The sequence below is a fragment of the Triticum urartu genome, chromosome 5A, assembly GCF_056163025.1.
Source record: "Triticum urartu cultivar PI428250 chromosome 5A, HENAU_Tu73, whole genome shotgun sequence".
Classification (NCBI taxonomy): domain Eukaryota; kingdom Viridiplantae; phylum Streptophyta; class Magnoliopsida; order Poales; family Poaceae; genus Triticum; species Triticum urartu.
The window spans coordinates 602,815,575-602,841,390 of NC_141877.1; the positions used below are offsets into that span (position 1 = coordinate 602,815,575).

Below are 25,816 nucleotides of genomic sequence, written 5' to 3' on the forward strand. Positions count from 1 at the left end.
GATAGACAGACAGCAATGACTGTGTTCCTAGGTTTAGACAGACAATGTCTTTCATGCCATTTGTTCAACATCAGATAGCATTTGTCATTTGCCACATGTTCAGTTCAGTAGAGATGCAATGCTAGTAATTCGTTCCTTTTCTTCTAAAATTGACATATGGAAGTAATCTGTTAATCTGAATTTTGTTACTGATGATGACATGTGATTTGTGCACCGTAGTTTGTTAATCTGGACAACTCAGTAGCTAATGCATTCAGTTAACCAAATTTAGTTCTTGTGTATTGTAATTTGTTAATCTGTTACTCCATTTGTTACTGAATTTTTCTCTTGGGGTTTAGTAGTGAGATAGAACATGCATGGTCCATCATTCAGTTGGAGTATTGCCTAGGTTCAATTAGGTTCAGTAGTGCTACTAGGTTTAATATCGTTGCTCCTGTGCTATACTTTGACAGCCTTGAGTGCATTAGGGAGTAGTAGCCAATTAGGTTCAGCAGTTAATTGAAGGTTTGATACATGATACATTTCATGCACAGGGTGCTAGAGCTGCACTTAACTTGCTAAAATCATCCCCTTGTTCTTACTGGTTATAGAAATTCATTGCTTGTCCTATGTTTTCTGTCAGGGTATTGTTCAGGAAGCTTGCTTGAGTTTGTGTCCTTTAATTTGTAAATCTGCAGTTCTAGCCACATTTAGGATAAGTTGTTGTATATACTGTCATAAAGTTCAGCAATAACAGGGCATCAACAGTGCTACTCTAGTATCTAGTTGGGGAGGGACAAATGGACAGGGAATTACTTGTGATGCCTCTGAATTACTTGTGATCACATTGAGAAAGACTTGTAAAGATGATGATCATCTTTTACAGAAAACAATTTCTGTAAACACGTCAGTAACTTTGCTAGTTTGCTGGGTTTTGTCTCTGACCATCGTGTCGTGATGAATTTGCAGGTACCCCGAGAGGCCCTTGAGTTTGCTGGAATGTCGATTAACTTCTGTTCCGGCAAATTCGGGTACTCCATATGTCCTATTTTCAGCAAAGGTCATGCTGAAATTTCCCGTGAATTTTAGCATGACTTTGCTAAAAATAGGACATATGGGGTGCTTGTGACTAATGCATGGGCCGGGGTATCTTAGTACTTAATTAAGTAGGATCAACTGCCCCTTTATTCTTGTTGCATTAAACCATAGGTTTTAGGGTGCCTCGGTGTCGATAAGAACCTAAATGATGAAAGCTTAGGCTTTTAGGGTGCCTCGGCGTCGACAAACCCTAAATGATAAAACCTTGGCTTTTAGGGTGCCTCAGTGTCGATAAGAACCTAAATGATGAAAGCTTAGGCTTTTAGGGTGCCTCGGCGTCGACAAACCCTAAATGATAAAACCTTGGCTTTTAGGGTGCCTCGGTGTCGATAAGAACCTAAATGATGAAAGCTTAGGCTTTTAGGGTGCCTCGGCGTCGACAAACCCTAAATGATAAAACCTTGGCTTTTAGGGTGCCTCGGTGTCGATAAGAACCTAAATGATGAAAGCTTAGGCTTTTAGGGTGCCTCGGCGTCGACAAACCCTAAATGATAAAAGCTTAGCTTTTAGGATGCCTCGGTGTCGACAAACCCTAAATGATGTAGTTTTGAATTATGAATGTAGGATATTTCGTCATCGGACGACGAAAGTCTCCCGGGGGAGTGCGACTGGTGCCACGACGATCGAGGTCTGTGCGACATGCCTCACCTGGATGATGATCGGTGCTTCAGCATTAAGCTCGAGGAGACCTTCGAAGTTGAAACGGTACACAACGACGACAAGTGTTATTTTCATAATTAAGCATGACTTCAACTATTTCAACGTGTAATTTTCATCTTTTACAATTCGAGTATAGCTTATCCCATGCCATGCAAGACGCTATGTCTTGGAGAGGATGGATTTTGAAGACCATGAAATTTCTGAAACAAAGAAAATTCACCTAAGGACTCATCACGATGTGGACTTTGAAGTAAATCTATATAATTCTGAGAGCGTAACCCATTTTGGTTGCAAAAATTGGGAAGCATTTTGCAAGATGTATGGTTTTGATGAGGGTATGCTTATCACCATGGATCTTGGTAATCCTGACATCAACCAAGACAATATGGACATTTGGGTCCTTGTTGATACGCCTCCAGTTCTACCGCTATGTGAGTTTCTCAAACATAGTTAATTATTAACTAATTTATATTGTTTATTTCAAAATAGTTGACAGCTTATTTCCATTGACAGCTTATTTTTATTGTTCAAAGAATGTGCGGGAGATGGTAGACAAAACCCACTACACCGATGGCTCCGAATTAACAACTTACAAGGAGAAAAATCATCTGGTCGGATTTTGTACTGACATTGAGAATTACAATATCCACAATCAAACTCCTCAACATTATGGTAAATACGTGCCACTAATGCATGTGTTCAACTACGGTAACTACCATGGAGATACCCTGATAAGATTTTTACTATTACGACATCCATGCATCTTTTGCATACTTCTAAAACTAGTACATCATTGCTAACTATGAAGTTATTACTATGTTTTTCAACAGATAATCCCAGAGAATTGTGTGCCTCATTTGATGTATAAGAAAGGTAGTATTAATGTTTTGAACATACAGCCAGGTCATCCTACGAATCTCAACTGTCCATACGAGATTTCTAGAAGAAGTGGAGACATGAAAATCAAAGGATAGAAAAAATGTATGGACAGTCGTAAGGAGGTTCTTGGAAGCAAAAGGAAGCGAAGCGCAAGAATTGGAGACAGGATGTTCTCCATTCTCCATAATGGAGAGTCAGGGTCTATATTATTTTATGCTATTTTAGCTTAAATAGGGTATTTAGGTCCTGCCTAATACTGAGATGATCATGTGCTAAGAACAATTAAGTAGGGTTGGTTCGATGACTATCAAGATGATGATCGTATGACTTGTTATTAATAACGAGTAGAAGTTGTATGATGATGATTAGTAGGACTTGTTAGGATTAGTATTACTTCCGACAAACTCGATACTCGCGGTCTCGAGACTTGTAATGTTTTATCTTTGTTCGGTCTTTTGAATTCGGAGACTAATATGATGAATTGTATTCGGAGACTAATCTTCTATTGTATTCGATGAATCTGCTGTTGTTGTGTGCTACTGTCTATATTCTGTCAAATAATATATTTTGTAACCTGTGCAAAAATCAGAAAAGTAAAAAAACCCTAATATTCATACTAATGGCGCATCACTATAGAGTGCGCCATTAGTATGCCAAAGTATACTAATGGCGCATCACCAAACAGTGCGCTATTAGTATGCCAAGCATACTATAATGGCGCATCCATCCGCAGTGCGCCATTAGTGTGCCAAAGCACATGGTTAAATATGGACCCTGGGAGGCATACTAATGGCGCATGGTGTTATATACTAATGGCGCACTGGGTGGTGTGCCATTAGTATACCAGATACTAATGGCGCACCAGTAGTGCGCCATTAGTAATAAATACTAGTGGCGTGATACTAATGGCGCACCAGTGATGCGCCATTAGTAGGCAAAACTGGTGTGCCATTAGTAGGCCTTTTCCTAGTAGTGTGGTTAGGAAACCGTAACCATCTATTGATCAACGAGCTAGTCAACTAGAGGCTCACTAGGGACATGTTGTGGTCTATGTATTCACACATGTATTACGATTTCCCAATAACACAATTATAGCATGAACAATAGACAATTATCATGAACAAGGAAATATAATAATAGCCATTTTATTATTGCCTCTAGGGCATATTTCCAACATTCTTTACCAATGACTATTTGGAATTCAAAGTCGGTGACATCAAAGAATCAGTGACTGTCAACTTCTAGCTGATTCCTAGGGGACAAAGTGTAGAAAAGAGTAGTTAGAAGCTATTAGGGTGGAGAGCGACAAGGCAGTGGATAGGAAGAAGAGAGCTTTGCTGGTAGAGTATATTTGCAAGAGCTTATATTGCCCAGAGAAAGGAGCCTTTTTCTCCCTCCCTTACGAGAAAATGGGTAATGGAACTGGCACTTGTAGTTCTTGCGAGGAGCGAGAAGTGGTTGGTGATGAATTCAAAATGCTATCAGAGACTAGATTTGTCCTCAAGATATATCCGGCCTAAGTTTTTCTCTCCCCTCGACAGGCATGTGACCTATAGGGCTGGAAGAAATGTGGGCCTGAAGCCCTATGTGGTATGCCATTTGCAGTGTACCAATGCTGCTCCTGCTGGATCTAAGAAAGCTAATCTAGAATCAACAAATTTTTGATTCCACCGTTTTTGTTTTATACATGTCATCTTTAATATGTATTTTTTTTTGTTCCAATCCAGGTATACTACATCCAAGATATAGTGAGTGTGCCTGTTGCGATAATAGAGAGAAAATGTGAGGTTATTCCAAAGGATGACTTTCCTAATTCAAATCTTGGCATCGTCTTGCACCACCGCATCAGTTTAACCCTTTAGCATGACCGGGAGAGCACACAATCCAGCAATGCATCCGCACCCAAGGAAACCCGCCACCACGCCCAACTCCGGTGAGCCCCAGCCGTCGACTGCATCATCCCCAAGAGTAGCTGCCGCCACTAGGAGCTCCACCGCGTTGAGCTGCTCACCGCTGTCTACTCCAGTGTCTTCGGAGACCACTGTAGCATGGATTTCGTCTGTTCCTGAGCCACACTTCTGCAAGAATGGCTAGCAGTGGCGTGCACCAAATGCCTAGCAGTGGTGGGCAAGGCTCTCAGAGCCACCCGCCACTGACCTCCCGCCACCACTAACATGGCATTCCAGTGGTAAAGACCTAGAAGTGGCGGATATTACCTAGCACCCGCCACTAGTAATGACCATTGAGGACACACACTACCAATGGCGGGCGTCAATATTCACCCACCACAGGTATAATTCTATAAAATAAAAAAACGAATGTGCCAGCCGGCCGCGCAGCAGCGGTCGTCCACCCCGCGCACGCTGGATCTACCGCGCATGCACGCCTACTGTTTCGCCGCCACGAGCCGACTAGATCTGTCGTCACGAGCGATGCGCCCGCTAGATCCACCACCCCGCTAGATCCCCCGTCGTGCCTGCTGGATCTGTCATCGCACGCACTGGATTTGCCGCCCCGCGCAAACTCGTTGGATCCACTGGCCCGTGTAATTAACTAGCTAGATCTGCCACCCTGCCGCATTCGTCGTCTCGTCCATCGGATTTGCCACGCCTGCTACACTCGTCGCCGCCCTCGCTGGTAGGAAGAAACTCCGCGGGAGAGGTGGCGCTCTGTTGCTTGTAGATGCTGAACTCTTGTAGACGTCCATGGGAAGAGACATGCCGGAGGTCAAGTAAATCAAAGGGATTGAGAGAGAGAGAGGATAAGGGAGAGATAGGAGAAGGGATTGACGGTGACGATCTGTGCGTTCATGTTGGGCGTGGATGGCTGGATGATAGCCACCTCATAAATTCCTGGGATATTGGATTGGCCAATCAGAACGCAAGCGGTACCAGTGGCGGGCCCTAGATTATGCCCGCCACACTGCAATGTTTTTTTCTATTTTTTGCTATTATTGTGTAACATAATATATTACTTACTCTGAGACTTCTCCACAATTGCCCCATAGTGCATAACAAAATCTAATCGTTAGTGATCCTTATTGGGTCTTGGCTCTGAGTCCTTGAGGTGGTGTATCAAGATCCAACGGCCAGTACGCACCCGCAACTCTCTCTCTCTCTCTCTCTCTCTCTCTCTCTCTTGCTGACCGACGGGGCCCACCTATAGGCTCCATCTTGGTCAACCTCCAACCGCAAGGCCCGCACCCACGACCTCGCACGCATGACCACACACGTATGTTCTCCACCTCCCGTGCATACCCGGCCTTCCCACCTTGCCCGATAAATAACCCTGATAGCCCTCTCCATTTTTGCCCCACTTAGTGCACCACATCACCACCAGACTGTTGCCAAAACTACACACCATCTACACCTCTGTCATCTCCAACGCCGGCCAAATTCCGGCAAGCTCGTGCCCCCACATACTATGGCACTACCACCAATGCAAGTGTGCACCCGTGTGTACCTACTAGACAACCACCACGCGACTGGATCATCCTGGAACCTCGAGTTCGTCGACCGAACCCCACCACTGTCACGCCATTGTCCCCGGCGAGGTAAGCACGAGTTCGACCGTGCCACCTTGTCGTTCGTGCACCACTGCGCCGGTTTAACCCTTTTGCACGACCAGGAGAGCACACAATGGAGTGACGCATCCGCACCCAAGGAAACCCAGCGCCGCACCCAACTTCGGCGAGCCCCAGCCATCGACTCTGTCGTCCCCAACGGTAGCCACCACCACTAGGAGCTCCACTGCGTTGAGCTGGTCGCCGCCGTCTACTACAGTGTCTCTGGAGACCACTATAGCATATAGTTCGTCTGTTCCTGAGCCACACTACTTCAGGAATGGCTACTAGTGGCATGCGCCAAAAGCCCAGCAGTGGCGGGCAAGGCTCTCAGGGCAACCCGCCACTGACCTCCCGTCACCGCTAGCAGGGCATTCTAGTTGTAAAGCCATAGAAGTGGCGGACATTACCTAGCGCCTGCCACTAGTAATGACCACTGACAGCACTAACCGCACACACTACCAATGGCGGACGTCAATATTCACCGTCCACTGGTATAATTTTATAAAATAAAAAAACCGAATGCACCAGCCAGCGGCGCAGCAGCGGTGTTCCATCTCCACCGCCTCACGCACGCCTGCTGGTTGCGCCGCCATGAGCCGACTAGATCTGTCGTCGCGAGCGCTGTGCTCGCTAGATCCGCCACCCCGCCAGATCCCCCGCTATATCTTCACCTTGTCTAGGTCAGCCATATATGTCCTTGTTTAAAAATGCGTTACCGAATTGTTGGTTTGCAGTGTAACCGCTAAACTCTTGATTATGTAATTTGGTTGCTATATTGATCTAAACTTCTAACTGACACATCTACTTGATTCTAAACTTTATAGAGGAATTATGTCGAACTCTCCACATTCTGCTGGTACTGCAGGTATATATGCTTACCTTGCTATTTTGGTTCCCAAATTTTAGATAAACTTATTCTTGGGGACGCTATAGTTTCCAAAACATTGCACTTCTCCACATTAGCAAATTACACGGTCATAATATTATTATTTTTATAAGTTGGATGTGCGGTGTAGTATATGAAACTATGGATTAGGACACCATTGTTATTTATTGGTACATTTGCCATCTCATGCATTTAACTAATCATTCAACAATATATTTTACAAGGCCATTGTGTGCAGTAAGAGAGCATAATCATATTGGGTCGATCAAAGAATGAGTAGTTAAACCGCCATTTTAATATTTTATGTATGGGATTCATGTGATGCATACATACTTGCACTGCATTCAGTTCATTCAGTGTGTCCAACATTTTTGTTAAAAAATGTGTCTAACATTTCAATCAAAAATGTGTCCAACATTTTTGTCGCTTTCAGGAACAAAGAGGCGCCCAGCAAAGCCTAAAAGCGATAATGAGAATATAATTGAGGAGAGAAATGTTACCACCAACATTGGTCATGATGCCATTGGCTGGAAGAGACCAAAGAGAGAAGTTGCCCGTTCAAATTTCAGTGGGAAGGCATTTGACTTATCGAAAGAAGATTCACTTGTCACAACCAAGGAAATCAGAACTAAGGAGGGAACAGAGGCTGTTAGGTTGACAAGAACAGGACCTGAAGATGGGCAATGCTGCAGAAAACTCATCGATTTCATCCTGCATGGTAAAGATGGTAATTTGCAACCGTTTGAAATGTCTCGGAGTGATGGTGTCTCCATGACAGCTCTTGTCATGCCATTTGATGCTCATATCGAAAAGGACAGGAAAAAGGGAATATGATGTGTCAGATTTTGGCGGATCAAGGGATGGGCAATTTCCGGCTATAAGGAAGGCGCTGCCGTAATTTGGCTCTAAACAGAACTAGCTGACTATATATGTGTGAAGCCCACAAGAAGCTACAGGTCTCATTTTGATCTTTTTGGCCAGAAAGCTCATGTTTGTGTTGAAGTTTACAGGAAGCTAGCTAGATCGGTCAGTGAAAACCCTTTGCTGAGCCTAGAAGAGCTGCTTGCCAGTGTAGTCCGTTCCATTAATTTGAGCAATGGCTTCAATGGAACAGTAAGAAAGGACTTTGTGATATCCATCGGAGAGTTCGTACATTTTCGATAATGGGAATATATTAATATCAAGCGGATATTAATTATACCCGGCCTCTGCAACAACATAATGTCAAGAACTAGTCCAGAGATCAAGGATGCACACAGTCAAAACAAAAAAGAAAAGGAAAACGCCGAACAGATCAGTGAAGTAGGAGGAACTACCACGACCAGAGACCACACAAGGACTGCAAAAAAGGTTCTTCAAGAACGACGCCTTCAAAAAGGAAATCGTGCACCAACACAGTCGTCGCCTGATCACAGATCATGGGTTTTCACCCTGAATAAAGTCTAACTGAACTCAGAGCAATGCCTTCAATAAGGAGACGAATAGAGATCCGCTATTGCCAGGTACAACCAGTGAAGGTCGGACCAAGGGTTTTCACCCCGGAAGTTGAGACTTTGTGCCCAAAGAGCACCACCAATAAGTCCACATGTGTTGTTGCGCCTGCTAGCCGGTACTCCTGCAAAACACCGATCATCTGATCCACAATATTCACCACAACCAAACTTGCCTCCGTCGTCACTTGAAATCTCAAACTCCACATGAGCCATCGAGATCCACTCATGGTGTCGACAAATCGGACTCTGCCCCTGTTGTTGGGGACGATCACTCTTGATGCCCGACGGTCCATGTGTTGCAGCAGCTGATTGCTGGAAACTCCACGGACACCTCTGGCACCGACAAACTCACTCCGGTCGCAACTCTGCGTTGCGTGGACCAGACGTACGTCCACGAATGGCTCATCACCTGGCGGTTCATGTGCTGCGACGGCAGATTAACAACGACACCACGGACTCCACAGAACCCATGAACTCGGTCCCGTCGCAACATGGCGTCGCGTGGACCAGACCCGCGTCCACGAGCAGCTGCCGGTGCTTGATGAACTGACCGCCACCATGGGCGGTGCAAGGAGGTGCAGGTGACCGAGAACGAGGATGAAGAGGAGAAACTGGCAAGGTTGTTGCAAGAAGAGGAAGAGTGGAAAATGAAGAAGACGAGTGCCAAGAGTGGAAGCTCACAGAAAAATAAAAATGCCTACATCAAGATCAGTGAAGCTGAGATTGCCAATGACTACCTACTGCCAGCATACTATAGACCATGCGATATAGAAATGGATGAGTACATGTTTGACAGTGAAATGGCAGGCTGTGAGTAAGAATACTCAACAATTGGGCTCTATATAATTCAGATTCCAAATGAGAAGGACTTCCGTACAAACCCACCCCCCCCCCCCCCCCAATAAACGTATAAGGGGTAGTATTGTCCATACTAAATTATGTATTAGTGTACCCGCCATCCGTCGTAGGGCCGGCCGCCCGTGTACGTCGCGCCCCGTACTCCCGCGTCGTACGCGTGCGGTTCGGTAGTGCGATCGGGAAAGGAAAAAAAAGTACGCCCCACCCCGACACCCCATCTCCGCGTACGAAACCCTAGCGGCATCAACGCCGCTGTGGTCCACCGCCGTCACGACGTCGGGCGGCGTCCGTAGTCACCCACGCGCCGTGAAACCGACACCCCATCCCCGCCTAGGAAACCCTAGCAGCATCAACGCCGCCGTGGTCCACCGCCGTCACGACGTCGACCCCGACGTGCCCGTCTAGTCGCGAGCACCGACGGCGTCCGTAGTCACCCACACGCCGTGTCGCCGGTGAAACGCCCAGCGCTCCCGTGAACGTTCTGTCCTGGTACGCGCCCTCCACGACGTGGGTGGCAGCAACGCATCGGCGTCGACCCCAGGCGAGGACCCCTCGAGGGCGCACAATAGGTTAGGATGGCTCTTTTTGTTCTTTTTTTGATTTGTCCATTGCATTTTTGTGCATTTTTTTATGCAAAATGATTCCCTACTTAGGTAAATAAGAGAGGAGAGTAGTGACCTCTTAATGACCTCATAATGATTTTGTATGTTCAAATTTGTATGCATGCCACATAATTATGTCACTGTTGACGAATTTACTGTACTCGCGATGATGTTTTGTGAAATGTTGGCATTGATCTCACACCTTATTTGTATGTGCATAGATGGAGCAAGTAACCGGATACGCCAGTGATGATTCCGGTAGCGATAATGGATCCTCGTCATTGAATGCGAACCAACCTCTCGGATACAACTATATGAGTCAGGATGAATCGTACAGTGGTAATGTAAGTGCCTTCAATGTTGACCAAAACATATTGAATACAAACTAGTTATTTGACACTAACATGTCCTTTTAAATTTGTACAGCTACATGGCAATGCTGACGATGAGGAATATGATATAGATGAATAATTTTATGCAGATAGTGTGAGCCAGGTATGTTGAAAAAATTGTAGAGAAATGATTGACATTAAAATTGTATGACCACTTATGTTACTTTACATGTGCACAGATAAATGCTAATGGTGACAATGAGCGTAATAATATAGATGATGACAATGCCGAGAGCGAGGTCGATGCATCTCGTAGTGTGAGCGGTAGCCAAGTAAGTTCTTTACATTATTTATGGTTAGTAACAATACAAGAACAGATTGACATGCAAGGTTATATGTCATATTTTGCAGGGAGGTGTTGATGGTCCTAGCGGGAATGATGAGCACAGCGATGATGATCAGTTTGACCTTGACATGTGCTATGATGAATATCAGCAAGAGTCACTTGATAGGCATTGGGCAGTGATGGTAAAGACATTCAGGTCATTAGATGAGGTGTACACGTTCTACAACAAGCACGCGAGAGAACGTGGGTTCAGCATCAGGAAGGACTCGCTAAAATTTTCAAAGGATCGCGCAAGGACTCCGCGCTTGAGGAGGTATCTCTGTTCCGCCGCCGGAAAACGACAGGCCAAGTTCTGTACCATGGAAGGCCGGACCCGCAGGCTTAGACCGGAGAGTCGATTCTTATGCGAAGCCCATTTGACAGTTAAGCTTGATAAAAAGCTCAATCTTTGGTATGTGAGCAGTTTCTCCGATGATCACAGCCACACTCTTGCACGACGGGACGAAGTCCCTTTCCTCCGATCTCATAATCAGATCAAAGCATTTGAGAGAGCTGAGATCTTAGCTATGGCTGGAGCTGGGATAAGAAAACATATCATTTTTGACAACATCGTTAGCAGGTATGGGTCGTATGCAAAGTCAGCATTTCAGAGGACAAAGCTGTATAACATGTGCTATAGGGAGAAGATGAAATTGCTTGCACAAGGTGATGCTGATACTGCCGTAGGAATCATGTTGACCAGAAAGGACAGAGATCCAGACTTCTTCTTTGAGCACACGGTTGACGCTGAAGGCAGGCTCCAAAACCTCTTCTGGTGTGATTCGCAGTCACGCCGGGATTATCTAGACTATGGTGATGTTGTTGTGTTCGATAGCACATACAAGATGAACAGGTATAGAATGCCGTTCATCCCTTTTGTGGGTCTGAACAACCACTGTTGCACTACGGTATTCGCCTGCGCCATTGTTTCAGACGAGACTGAGGCTACATATGTTGGGTTGCTTAACACGTTCTTGAAAGCTAACTGTCAGAAGGGGCCCAAATCTGTAATTACAGATGGAGATGCAGCGATGATAAGGGCTATTAGGAAGGTGCTTTCTGACGTGTGGCATCGTCTATGTTCATGGCATATTGAAAAGAATATGCAGAAACACCTCAACCACAAGTCATTGAAGGAGTTTAGGGCATTATTGTACTATGCCACTACACATAAGGTTTTTGAGGAGAGATGGGCCGCGTTTGTGCGCAAATGGCAGACGGAGAAAACAAAAACATGGCTCCATAGGATGTACAGGAAGAGGACGCTTTGGGCTGCATCATATTTGTCTGGTGGGTTTTTCCTTGGTATGCGCAGTAATCAGAGGAATGAGAGTCTGAACTCCAGCCTGCACCTTCATCTTGACTATGGTATGACGATCGTTGACATGATTGTACACTACGAGAATTGTATTGTTCGCCTCCGTGAGAATGAAGCTTATGATGACTACACGGCCTCACAGACTCTTCCAGTACCAGTGACTAAGTGTCAGGCCATTGAGTCGTATGCTGCGAAAGCATTCACGTAGGCAAACTTTTATATGTTGCAACAAGATATGAAGAAGGTACAGGAGCTTAAGGTAATTGATAGACTGACAGGGACCGATAGTCAGAGATTTGTGGTTGCGTGCACTACAGGAATCAGCTACTTTGTCGTCTGCCACGGCGGACGGCAAAGGCCTGAACGGCGGACGGCAAAGGCCTTTGCCGTCAGCCACGGACGGCAAAAGGCTCCGGCAAAGTAGGCTTCGGTAAACAGCTACTTTGCCGTCTGCTACTGACGGCAAAGTCTTTGCCGTCTGCGGCGGACGGCAAAGAGAGCGCGGCGGACGGCAAAGAGAGCGGACGGCAATAATTGCGCTGTCAGTCCGTTAAGTGGCTAACGGAAGGCCTTTGCCGTCCGCCGCTGACGGCAAAATTTCTAGGGTCTTTGCCGTCCGCCGTGTGATGTCATCTACACGTCACTACATGGCAGGTTCTTTGCCGTCCGCCACTGACGGCAAAGTCTTTGCCGTCTGCCACTGTAGGCAAACTGACCAAATGGGTCAGCTCCCAGGAAGCACAGCTGGATGCCACGTGTCTTCTTTGCCGTCCGCGGCAGACGGCAAAGAGCCCGTTGCCGTCAGTGGCAGACGGCAAAGAGTCTGCATTGCCTCTGTTTTTTCATGTACCCAACCATTTTCACAGCAAATAGATGATACATATATATTTTTCACATGGCAAGTTCACAGCAAACATATGAGATATCCAACACATATAATTTCATCATACATGCATAGTTCCATCAACCATACATGCATCCAACCATACATATTACAATAGTGTCATCCTACCATACATGCATAGTTCATAGATACAAAGGAAACATAGTTCATCCAAACAAGCACTCCATCTATGCAAGCTTCCGTGAAGTGAATGAATTCTGCAAAATGGGAAATAAGAAAGTTAGAAGAAGAAGAAGAAGATTAGAAGAAGAAGAAGAAGAAGAAAATGAAGAAGAAGAAGAATATATGACATTTATGAGCTAATTTAGGTGAAATTGATCATTTGTGAGCTAACTTAGGTGAAATGGATCGTTTATGAGCTAACCTAGGTGCAATGGATCGCTTATGAGCAAACTTAGGTAAAATGCATCATTTTAGAGGTAACCTAGGTAAGATGGATCATTTTGGAGCTAACCTAGGTAAAATGGGTCATTTTAGAGCTAACTTGGGTAGAATGGATCATTTATGAGCAAAGTAAGGTTAAATGGGTCATTTTAGAGCTAACGTAGGTAAAATGGATCGTTTATGAGCTGAGTAAGGTAAAATGGATCATTTTAGAACTAACTTAGGTAAAATGGATCGTTTATGAGCTAACTAAGCTAATTATGCCATTTTTGACATAAGTAAGCTAAGTACATGTCATTATTGAGCAAACCTAGTTAACTAAGCATATTAGAGCTAACTTTGGTCATTTTGGAGGAAACAAAGCTAAGTACAGATCGTTTTAGAGCTAACTTAGGTAAAATGGATGGTTTTGGAGGTCAGTAAGCTTATTAAGTCATTTTGGAGGTGAAGAAGCTAAGTCTAGGTCATTATGGTAAGCATTGGAGGAAATAAAGCTAAGTATAGGTCTTTATGCATGTGTTAAGCAAAACACTAGATAAACTTACCAAGATGTAGGAGGTGTAGGAGCGGGGTGGCTCGTGTCGGTAGCTGGAGAAGGATCGTGCGATGCTTGTCTGGAGTTACGCTGCACCAAAGATCATTTCCAATGTCTTGTTAGCATGATGACACTCAAATGTTAAGACTAGCAAGTAATGTCCATTCAATAAAACTCACCGTGGTCCCAGGAGCAATCACTGGCATCGGCGAAGCGGTCTGACCTGTCTTCTCGCACACAGACTGCACATTTGGTTTTGACGACTTAGTCATACTAGTTAGTAATGAGATAAACACTACATGAATGTTTTGGCTAATCTGCAGAAGAAACTTACCACAAGGAGCTCGTACATGGCCCTTGCCTGCATGTCATTCCGTGCCCTCTCCTCCTCCATCATCTTTGTCGTCCTCTCCTCCAACTCCCGCTGCCTCTCCGCCGCCTCCGCCAGAAGTTTCTCCGTTCTATCTCTCTCACTCTGTATAGCAGCCTGCAACACCACTCACATGACCATTTGTAATCATTGATGGAAGCGCACAGAATGTAATGGAGAAAGATAACTAAGTACGTATCACTAACCTTGATGGCGAGTTGCACTGGCCGTTCACGAGGCCTTATCTCAGGAGCGGAGCTCGACTGGCGCGCCTTGATCTCTGGGAGAGTGCTAGGACAACGGATAAGTCCATCTCCAATGGCTATGGAGCCATGGGACCTCCCGCCACCAGATATCATCAACAGCTCTGGATCAATGGGACCCTGGCTCGGGTTAAAGTCCTCCCCTTTCCTCGCCTTCCCCTCATCTCTATATCTCACGAGCTTGTTGTGGGAGGAGATGTTGGTGAAGTTGTTTGCATCATCGAGGTCAGACTGAGAGAAAGCCTTGACTTTCTTGAAAGAGGAAGTGTGGGCCATGGCATACAGGTCGTACACCTCTGGCACCTTATCCGCCTTATTGCAGCGTGCCTGAAAGAAAGAAACAATGAAAATTAGTAATTAAAGGGCTCAAGCTAGCATGATGAATGAATTGCATGAATCATGAAGCAAACCACATACCTAGTTGCGCCCGAACTGATATAAGTTGGAGCTGCCTTGATGGTGTGGCACACCTTCCATTTGGGCACGTTTGTCCTTGGCCTCGTTGTGGAGGGCTAGCCATTGTGGAGAGCACCACTCATCGACCAACACCTCCCAACAATCCATCTGATCCGCACACCATCTCGGAGGCGCCTAAGTTAGCAAATAGAAACTTGAGTGCTATGGCTAAGAATTACTAAATGAAGGAACTTAAGTAGAGAAGGCCTTAAGAATTACCTTCATGTACTGCTCCTTACTCAGGAACTTATCGCGGCACGCCGGCTTGGTCTTCTTGATACCACACAAGGCGTAGTAGTCTCGAACAGCCTGCACCCGAGCCTCGTGCCGTAAGTTCTGGAGTAGGCGCTTGCAGACGTTCTCGATAACATGTGCCGCGTCCTCCTCGTATCCCTCCTCACACCTGTAGAATGTCTGCAATCAAATGAGACAATATTGATTAGTACAATTAATAACTAGCTAGTTGAAGATTTTTAAATGTGTAAAGGAGAAATTACCCAAAACTTTCTGATCACCATGTCTGCCCTCGTGTCGCACACGACACCGTCGATAATCTCATCCGGCGGGGCCGGGGCAGCCACGTAGTGCTCCCAGCTCAATCCAAGCTCTGGAAGCCGACCCTCACCAGGCAACGTGACAAACCCCGGGAAGTTTTGCCGGCAAAGAACTCCAAGGACGGAGTTGGGCCGGCGGACACTATGATGGTGGTCCCAACCCCTGCAGCATGACAAGGCCAATGCATTAGTCATTTGAAAAAACGTGAATGCACAAGGTACAAAAATATTAAATGCACTTACGTACCTCTCCCCATCAGGGAAAATCAACCACCTCTGCTCGCGGGTCACCGGCACGGACGGGAGCCGTGTAGCACCACGCTGGTAGACGGTGCCCCCCTCCTCCTCAAGATCAGTCGGCTCCCCACCATCATCAGCATGGCCACTCGGCTCCTCGGGCTGATCCGGCCAGGTACCCCATCCGGACGTGTGCTCCTCCGGGGTCACGTGGGCCGAACTCTCGTGAGCCGAAGGCCAGTCGACCCGAGGCTCGTGGGCCCAAGACCCGTGGACCGAAGGCTCGTGGACCGGAGTCTGTGTAGCCTCCTCCTCGAACGAGTCCACCCTAGCAGTCACGTGCTCGGGTGAAACAGCCGGGGGTGGCGGCGAGGAAGGCGCCGTAGCCCTACCTCCTCTCCCACGACCACGTGCCCCACCTCCTCTCTTCCTACCTCGAGCTCGTCCCCTGCTGGGCACCGCGGTCGACGAAGAAGGGCCCGGCGGTGTGGCCATACTGTCCAGCAACGCTCGGCGGAGAGGTGCGTCTGGAATGGAAGACCTCAGACCACGCTCCCGACCAGCGCCCACCATCTTTCAACACCTGCCATGACAAACAGTAAACGAAATTAGTACAACATAAAAAAAGACCGACATGAATAATAATATGTGTATCACTTAAGTGTATCATCATCAAGTACAACATAAAAAAATGTAATACCTGACACTACTAATAATCTCGATCAGTATCATCAATAAATGCATAATCATCATCATCACTATAATCAATGACGGGCTCATAGGGTTCATTGGCATCAACATGTGCAAGGCCACCTTGACGTAATCGGTCAAGCATTGACAGGTCATCCGCAGCAGTAACCTCTTCTTGTTCCGGCTCTTCTTGTTCCTCCTCTGGGGTGATGTCGGATTCATTATCGCTGTCTACTTCAATGTTTTGGGGTGAAGTATAGCGGTTCTTGAAACGCTTTTTGGAAAGACGTGTCTCTTGGAAGAATTCTCCTTCATATGTGTCTGGGTTAATGTGAGGTTCATAATCCTCTTCCTTTGGGGGAGAAAGTCTAGCACGTGGCGGCACTTCATAAACGACATCCCAACCTTTCAGATTTGGATTAGTTTGGCAGGCCCACGGTAGATAGAATACTTGGGTCGCCTGTTGAGCCATAATATAGACATCAGGAACATCTAAATGAGTGCTTTGGTTGATTTCAACTAGCCCTACATGTTCATGAGTCCTTCTAGTCTCCTTCGGCTGAAACCAATAACATTTGAAGACTACGACATTCGGTGGATTTTCACCATAGAACAGAAGTTCATAAATTGCTTCAACTCTCCCATAATACTCGGTACCTCCTTCGCCGATAGCAGATACACAACAATTTGTTGACTTTCGGTCGGCCATAGATAGCTCTTTGCCATAGGTACGAAAGCGATACCCGTTGATGTCGTACTTGTCAAATGAACTGACCTTATAGTCAAAACCATTAGCGACTTGTCTCAATTCGGCGTCCATAGACTCTGAATTAGCCTACAAGTTTAATATGAAAGGATTGTTGCATTATGCACAAATTAGCGAATGATATGAAATTGTCTAATAGAAATTACCGTTTGTTTGAACCAAGAGATGAAACCGGGATAGCCACCTCCTTGCTTTGCGAGAAGCTCATACTCTTCGACGGAATCCTTTTGGATCTCCGCTCCATACGAGAATATGGTGATGTATCGACTGTATGACATATCCAGGAATAAGAGTAGTTCAAAGGAAATAGAAGTTGCGAAACAATGTACCGAGAACTTACTCGATGTACGGCCGCACTTCTATCAGGTTGTTGAAGATATACAACGAAATGGTCTGCCATTCTTCGTTATCCAAAGATACTGGATGTGAAACACTAGCTGGTGCGAGATTCCCTTTGAATAGGCTGAGGTTGGATCCACCCTTTTTAGACTCGTCAGCATTGTACCAACGCTTCGGATTATGCAAATGACGATTTTTGGCTTCGTAGTGCGCTGTTACGAAGTTTGCCGCCTCCTCTGTGATGAATGCCTCAGCCATCGATGCTTTAATTCTACGTTTATTTTTACATTTTTCTCGAAGCGTCTTCTGCATCCTCTCAGTTGGGTAGCACCAACGATTTTGCACGGGCCCCCCCAATCTTGCCTCGGTCGGGAGATGCAAAATCAAATGCTGCATTGGATTAAAGAAGCCCGGTGGAAAGATCTTCTCTAACTTGCAGATCAACTCCGGCGCCAACTCTTCCATTTCTTCTAGCACGCCAGGCGGTAGTTCTTTCGCACAAAGAACGCGGAAGAAATAGCTGAGTTCTGCCAGTACTAGCCATTCATCCTCAGGGATGAAGCCACGCAACATCACCAGCATTACCCGCTCAATCCATATGTGCCAATCATGACTCTTGAGACCAAATATCTTCAGTTTATCAAGATTCGCTCCCCTCTTTAGATTCGCTGCATACCCATCGGGGAACATCAACTGCTGTTGCACCCACAAGAGAATTTCCCTCATAGCTGGCCTTCCAAGATTGAACCATGCCTTTGGCTTCGTCCAGTTCTGCTTTCCTTTCGGTTCTTTCATGTTTTGTAACGGCCTATCACATAGCGCCTCCAGATCGACTCTAGCCTTAGTATTATCCTTTGACTTCCCATCTATGCCGAACAATGTACCAAAAAGTGCCTCGGCGATATTCTTCTCAGTGTGCATCACGTCGATGTTGTGTGGGCAAAGGAGGTCTTTGAAGTAAGGCAGATCCCATAAGCATGTTTTGTGAGTCCACGCATGCTTAGTATTATACCCCTTGAAGTACCCTGGACGTTGTGGATCTGGCTCGAGAGCGTTTAACTGATCCAGGGTCTGTTGGCCTGTCAATGCAGGTGGTGCAGAGTTTTTGACAACTCTACCCCTGATGAAGTTCTTCTTGTCTTTCCTGAACTTATGGCGAGGATCCAGGAACTGTCTATGCATGTCGAAGCAAGAAAACTTGCGGCCGGCCTGAAGCCAACGAAACTCAAGAGCTCCCTTGCATGTGGGGCACGGGAACCTTCCATGCACACACCAGCCAACGAATAGCGCATATGCCGGCAAGTCATGCGTCGAGTACATGTACCAGATACGCATTATGAAGTTCCGTTTGCTAAAGGCGTCGTATGTCTTGAACCCATTATCCCAGGCTTCTTGCAATTCGTCCTTAAGCGGCTGCATGTACACATTCATATTTTTGCCCGGATAGTTGGGTCCTGGAATTATCAACGTCAGGAAAATGTTCTTTCTTTGCATAATCTGTCCAGGGGGGAGATTGAGTGGAAAGACAAATACGGGCCAACAACTGTATTGGGCTGCCGTCATACCAAACACACTGAACCCATCCGTGCTGATGCCAACTCGAGGATGTCTCGGATCTGCCGCTTTGTCAGCATGTAATTCATCAAACTTTTTCCACGCAACACCATCCGATGTGTGTACCATCATCAGATTCCCATCTGCATCTAGTTCGGTTCTTTTGCCTGTTTTGTGCCATGTCATCTGTCTGGCCGTCTCTTCGACCATGAAAAGACGTTGAAGTCTTGGTACGATTGGCATATACCGAAGAACAGTAACGGGGATTTTGGTCTGTGTCTTCTCACCCATACCGTTGTCTACCACAATATACCTGGAAGACTTGCAAATGGGACAATAGTTCAAGTCCGCATAGTCAAGCCTAAATAAGGCACATCCTTTCTCACAGGCATGTATCTTCTCATAGGGCATCTTCAGTGCACGGAGGATTTTGTCCGACTGGTACAGGTTTGCAGGCATTACATGGCCTTTGGGTAGAAAGCGTCCAAATACTGTCATAATTGCGTCATAGCATTCTCTGCCCAAGTTGAACTGAGCCTTCAGAGCCATTACTTGTGAGATGGCATCCAACTGACAAAGCTCAGTGTGCTCGTGGAGCGGACGTTTCGAAGACTCCAACATTTCATTGAAGGCCTTTGCAGATTCCTCCATCTCCTCGTCCGAATCCCGAGCATCATCATAGCCTTGCACCATGTTTTCCATCCCGGTACCATGCTCGTCGGTGCGACGACGATCCACCTCAGCTCGGTCACGTTGGGCAGACTCACCATGAAATGTCCACACCGTATAATCAGGCGTAAAACCACTCTTCTGCAGGTGTTTGCCCATTTCAGCCTCTGTCTTCTTTTCCCAATTGCCGCACCGGAAACAGGGGCACCAGGTTTTCTTTTGGCCATTTGCAAATGCGGCTTGCACAAACCCCTTAGTTTTTGTGAACCATTCAGTGCTCCATTTTCTCTGACCAGTGTGACCGGTATACATCCAAGCACGGTCACTCATCTTGACTTTCAGAGCTACTGGACACACAACAATTATATATGTAATTCACCATGTATATATTCATCAGTTGATCTACTTTGTCAATTTTATTACGTCCATGCAACCTACACTCTAATAGGTAATGATAGGTCCTAATCCCACCCGTGTATGTGTAGATTGGGTTTATTTTCCCATGCTATGCTCCGGATCCGACGCAAAATTTCGGCAGCACCTCCCCGCTGTTCTCCTGATACACATCTCTGCAATAAACAGAGAGGATGTGTACCCGGAGAACAACAGGGGAGGCACTGACGAAATATATGCGTCGGATCCGGAGCAAAGCATATGGGAAAACGAACCCAATCTACACATACTCGGGCTGTCCATGGATAGCGTTGGACAATTCGAAAGAATCAAGGTTATATATATGCAAATGCATGCATATTTATAACTATGATGCTTTCGAACGGGAGACACATATTGGTTACGCATACTGATGATTCAAGACACATACATAGCTAGCTATCAAGTTTCATCGGAATAGATCAAATAATTAATGGGGGAGGAGGACTTGTCATTTGTGCTCACCCACGAACGAAGGGGCAGAGCTCGTCAAACGCACGGCGAGGTCGTCGAACACCAAACCTCGCAGCGATGAAACAACTGCACATTTAAAACTACACGATCAACACAATTATATATGATGTTTTTCATAACAAAATCGAAAAATATATGACCTAACTAATAATTCACAAATATATGACCCCGTCGGCCTCTGGAAGGCCAAAGAACACCTTTACGGGAGGTGTCGGTGGTCGGGGTGTCTTGTCGGTGTCGGGGTGCCGTGTCGGTGTCGGGGTGCTGTTTCGGGGTCGGGGGGTCGGGGTGTCGTGTCGATGTCGGGGTAGTGCCGTGTCGGTGTCGGGGTGTTGTTTCGGGGTCGGGGTGTGGTGTCGGGGTCAGGGTGTCGGGTCAGGCTCGGGGTCGGGGTGTCGGGTCAGGCTCGGGGGGTCGGGGTGTCGGGGTCGGGGTGTCGGGTTAGGCTTGGGGTGTCGGGGTCAGGGTCGGGGTGTCGGGGTCGGGGTCGGGGTCGGGGTCGGGGTGTCGGGGTCGGGGTCTCGGGGTCGGGGTCGGGGTCTCGAGGTCGGGGTGTCGTGTCGGGGTGCCGGGTCGGGGTCTGGGTACCGTGTCGGGTCTGGGTCGGGGTGTCGGGGTCGGGGTCGGGGTGTCGGGTCAGGCTTGGAGTGTCGGGGTGTCGGGGTCGGGGTCTTCTTCTTCTTCTTCTTCTTCCTCCTTTCCTTTTTCCTCTTCTTCTTCTCCTCCTCTCCTCTTTTTTCTTCTTCTTCTTCCTCCTTTCCTTTTTCCTCTTCTTCTTCTCCTCCTCTCCTCTTTTTTCTTCTTCTTCTTCCTCCTTTCCTTTTTCCTCTTCTTCTTCTCCTCCTCTCCTCTTTTTTCTTCTTCTTCTTCCTCTTCTTCTTTTTTCTTCTCCTCCTCCTCCTCTTCTTCTTCTCCTGATCTCCACTTTTTCTCTTTTTCTTCTTTCCTAAAACTAAGCTAAACCTAAAACTAAAACTAAAAAAACAGAAAAAGAAAAAAACTAAATCTAAACCTAAAACTAAACTAAAACTAAACCTATAAACCTAAAACTAATCCTAAAACTAAAACTAAATCTAAACTAAACATAAACCTAAAACTAAAAAAACAGAAAAAAGGAAAAAGAAAAAAAGGAAGAAGAAGGCCTCACCTGCAGGGTGGAGGAGGGGGGCGGTGCGGCCTGGGGCGACGGAGGAGCGGGGCGGGGCGGCCTGGGGCGGCGGCGGGGGGCGCTGGGGCGGGGGGCGCCGGGGCGGCGGCGGGAGGCGCTGAGGCGGGGGGGGGGGCGCCGGGGCGGCGGCGGGGGGCGCTGGGGCGGCGGTGGGGCGGGGGGCGCTTGGGCGGCGGCGGGGGGCGCTGGGGCGGCGGCGGGGCGTGGTGCGACGGGGCGGTGGAGGTGGGAGAGAGAGAGGAGGGTGTGGGGCGCGGCCCCGTTAACGTTACGTGGGGCCTCCCTCTTTGCCGTCCGCCTCCTTGCTCTTTGTCGTCCGCTAGCGGACGGCAAAGAGGGGGGCCTGTCAGGTTTTTTTTTTGCAGCTCGTCAGTGGGGCCCCTCCCTCTTTGCCGTCCGCTAGCCGACGGCAAAGAATCTTTGCCGTCCGCTAGCAGACGGCAAAGAACTGGCTGATGGCAAACTTTGTCTTTGCCATCAGCCAATTCTTTGCCGTCTGCTTTTTGGAAGCTGATGGCAAAGAACTTCTTTGCCGTCCGCTAGCGGACGGCAAAGAACTGGCAGATGGCAAACTAGCTGATTCCAGTAGTGGTGGAAGAATAACAGGGATCACAGATTTAATGTGGACTATACGCCAGGTAACTTGGCAGAAACTATAAAGTGCAGTTGTCGAAGTATGACTCGCAAAGGGCTTCCTTGCAATCATATTATTCATGTTTTGAATGCACTGAACTTACCTGTGATACCCAAGTGTTGTGTCCTGCGAAGATTCTCAAAAAAAGCACGAGCTGGACTGCCCGTGAAGCGCACCAACGATTTGTTTGCGTGGGGTTGGTCGAGTGGTGAGGACAGAGCTAGATATAGTGAGTTGACCATCAAATCTTCAGAAGCATGTCATGTCGCATGCAGTAATCCTTTCTTATTCGACAAGTTGATGGCAGCTCTGGATGATATTATAGTGAATAAGGACATTCAGGGAAATGAAGATGATATTCAGCGAAGCTTCGTGAACAATAATCCATTTGAGCCTAACCGAGATCATATTCTGGTTCGTGATCCAGTAAAGGTTTCCACCAAGGGCGCACCTAAGCAGAACAGTAGAGGTCACGGTAAGGGTGGCCCAGATGTGACAAAAAATGAGAGGCCTAAAGCATTTGACGAGAAATCTGGACGAAAATGTAGCATATGCAGCGGCTCAGGTCATAACAGGAGCACATGCAGCAAAAATGAAGAGTATGTCTATTATTTGCTTATGTCAGTTTTGTTGTTTCATTAACGGTGCATTGATTCTCATATTTTTTTTGTATGCAGCAACTGGGCTTGAAGACAGAAGGTGAGGACGGTGCATCTGTTTTACTACTTCCATTTGTATGTAACTGTACGTCTTTTTGCTTTGTTTATGTTAGTTTCATTGATTCATCTACCGTACATTGATTCTCATAATTTTTTATTTATTCTATGCAGTAGCTGGGCTTGAAGACTCAAGTGAAGACGATGCAAGTGTTTTACCTCTTCCATTTATATGAAAAACATTTGTTAAATTTATGTTCGTGTTGAGTATTTTATATGTGTGAAACAAGATTATTGCCTACAGAAGACCGTTGTCATTTGAGACTTGTTATTTTCTGTCCACTACAATAAAATTACGGTGGTGACAATTGTTATGTTGAGACATCATTGTTGTTGATATAAATATTCACTATTCATTGTTTATATTATGAATTCTGCATGTATTTACTACAGTCCCGTCGGCTGTCAAATATATTAAAATAAGAGAAGTACTCTGCGAACTGTTGTTGAAAAAAAATGAAAAAAAATGCCCGCCCGTCTCCACAGCGTGTCTTAGTAAGCTCGTCGTTATCAAGCCCAACGGGCGACTACAACAGGCGTTTCGGAGCACGTCATGGAAACCAGGCCCAACAGGGCAGCATCGACGCGACACATCGACGGGTAGTAATCAGAGGAGTTCAATGTGCCGACGGGAGCTGAGTATATAAACTGGTCATCGTCGCCTTCGGCCGGCGAGGTGGGACTAAACTAGTTAGTTTCCCTGGCGCGGCGTCTCAGCGGGGGTAACTGGGCTGGCCCACGGTGCGTCGAGCCGTCGAGAAGACCGCGCCGTCCATTGCCTTTTTGGGCCGGCCCACGTCGCGTGTGGCTGTGTCCACGTCGCCCCGCGGCCGACGCAAGTTTAGTCCCACCTCGCCGGCCGAAGGGGACGACGACCAGCTTATATACTCAGCTCCCGTCGGCACATTGAACTCCTCTGATTACTACCCCGTCGATGTGTCGCGTCGATGCTGCCCTGTTGGGCCTGGTTTCCACAGCGTGCTCCGAAACGCCTGTCGTAATCGCCCGGTGGGCTTGATAACGACGAGCTTACTAAGACACGATGTGGACGGGCAGGCAATTTTTTTATGTAAAATATTTTTTACGCTTTTCTAAACTAGACTAACACCCAGTGTGCTGTAAACCAAGTTTTTGCTAACAAAGTAACACGCAGTGTGCTGCCATAGTTTAGTGTACAAAAACTTAACGACGACACGATTACATGATTACATATAACTATTCGGCAAGAAAAAAATCATGTAAACAAAAAAAGACTGATTATATAATATTTATGAAACAAAATATCATGTGGACATAAAAAACATTTGGAAAAGTGCCGAGTCTATTACATATAACTATTCAGAAGCAGAGTCTATTACATAAAATTTATAAGCAAGTGCGCAAAGCGTTTGGAAAATATAGTCCTCCAGTACCACCCAATCACATGCAAAACTCCTCCGTGCCGCATCTATTTCTTCTTCTTTGATATCCGAATAACTTTGTTTTTCACTTCATCAAGCTTGTTTCTTTCCGAAAAGATAAGTTGCGCAATCATTAACTCTCTCGAATCATCAATTGAGCTCTGAAAAAAAAATGGTGTTAGCACAACGTTCATTGTACATCGTAGTCCAAACATGACTTGCGTACCTGTGAAAATAAGCCTGTCCATTTGTCACCATCCCAATATTGAAAGCATCGAAGGAGAAATATTCCACACGAATTCCTAGTGCATACAATTTACGAAGATTAAATATCTATTGTACATACAAGACCGACATTCTGTCAGAGTAAGAACTCACCCATCATGTTGTTTTGGCATGTCATACGTTTTAATAGGCCAATTGGAAACATTCGGATAATTCACAATTTCAGTTGCATTTGCTTCTTGGATATCTTCTGCTAGTTGTTTTCTCTAAAGATATAATAAACATGGTGGAAAGAATGTCATTCAGTGTACTAAAAAAACGAATGTTACCAAATGCACATTTGAAAGTTAAACCTACCCGGTCCTCAACGAGTTCTCTAGTAACACTGTCAAGTTTTTCGGTCATCAACGAGTCAAAAACCTGAAACTCTCTCTTCCCGCTATGCATGACGACAGTAATCCAGTGATTATTTTGCTTGTTTAGAGGAATGTAAGTCTGCATCACAAGGACCATAAAACACAATCATCACATACTATCGTATGTATGTACCGTGTTAACAATCAAACTTACCTTTGATTTTTTGAAATACTCGTCCTCACATCTGTTCACGGGTCCATTACTATGCGACCCTGCTTCATAATCGTTACCGGCGGTCTTCTTTCTGGATCTAATGTGAAGCAACCAATGTATCCTCCAAGTTGTCAACATGAAACGATCATCATTAACTTTGTCGACCAAAAATGATGAGTATGCATTAATTACCTATAAATATTGTGTTAGATTTAACAATGGTATTTTCGAATCAATTGTAAAACAATATATGAAATTAACTTACGTCGCCACTTAGCCACTCATGGTTAATAATCTGACAAGCTCTCGGCACAGTGAGACCTTCTTCCATGCCATCATTGAAAATTTCTGTTTTGGCATGTTTTTGTGAATGCTCATGCGCGCGCACGTACTTGATGGACGCTTTCACCACATCATACTC

The 25,816-nt window shown here is 46.2% G+C and overlaps 2 protein-coding genes across 2 annotated transcripts; one reads left to right on the forward strand and one right to left on the reverse strand.

The window, feature by feature from the left end:
- Nucleotides 1-22,526: 22,526 nt before the first annotated feature.
- Nucleotides 22,527-23,174, forward strand: LOC147973251 (uncharacterized). Its single transcript, XM_087524617.1, has 2 exons — nt 22,527-23,083; nt 23,162-23,174. Exons 1-2 carry the CDS (start codon nt 22,527-22,529, stop codon nt 23,172-23,174), a joined length of 570 nt encoding a protein of 189 aa, XP_087380743.1.
- A 1,473-nt stretch (nt 23,175-24,647) lies between these two features.
- On the reverse strand, nt 24,648-25,533 carry LOC147973252 (uncharacterized). The gene is made up of 5 exons (XM_087522000.1): nt 25,396-25,533; nt 25,183-25,320; nt 24,979-25,091; nt 24,827-24,902; nt 24,648-24,761 (listed from the first exon to the last, which is right to left on the reverse strand). Exons 1-5 carry the CDS (start codon nt 25,531-25,533, stop codon nt 24,648-24,650), a joined length of 579 nt encoding a protein of 192 aa, XP_087378126.1.
- Nucleotides 25,534-25,816: the final 283 nt, after the last annotated feature.

Excerpts from the sequence above, each read along its gene's own strand:
- LOC147973252 (XM_087522000.1), bottom strand. The coding sequence starts at position 25,533 with ATGTTGACAACTTGGAGGATACATTGGTTGCTTCACATTAGATCCAGA. Across the intron at positions 25,092-25,182 it reads GAGAACTCGTTGAGGACCGG|AGAAAACAACTAGCAGAAGA; the intron begins GTAGGTTTAACT and ends TTATATCTTTAG. Across the intron at positions 24,903-24,978 it reads ATGCCAAAACAACATGATGG|GAATTCGTGTGGAATATTTC; the intron begins GTGAGTTCTTAC and ends TGTATGCACTAG.
- LOC147973251 (XM_087524617.1), top strand. The coding sequence starts at position 22,527 with ATGACTCGCAAAGGGCTTCCTTGCAATCATATTATTCATGTTTTGAAT.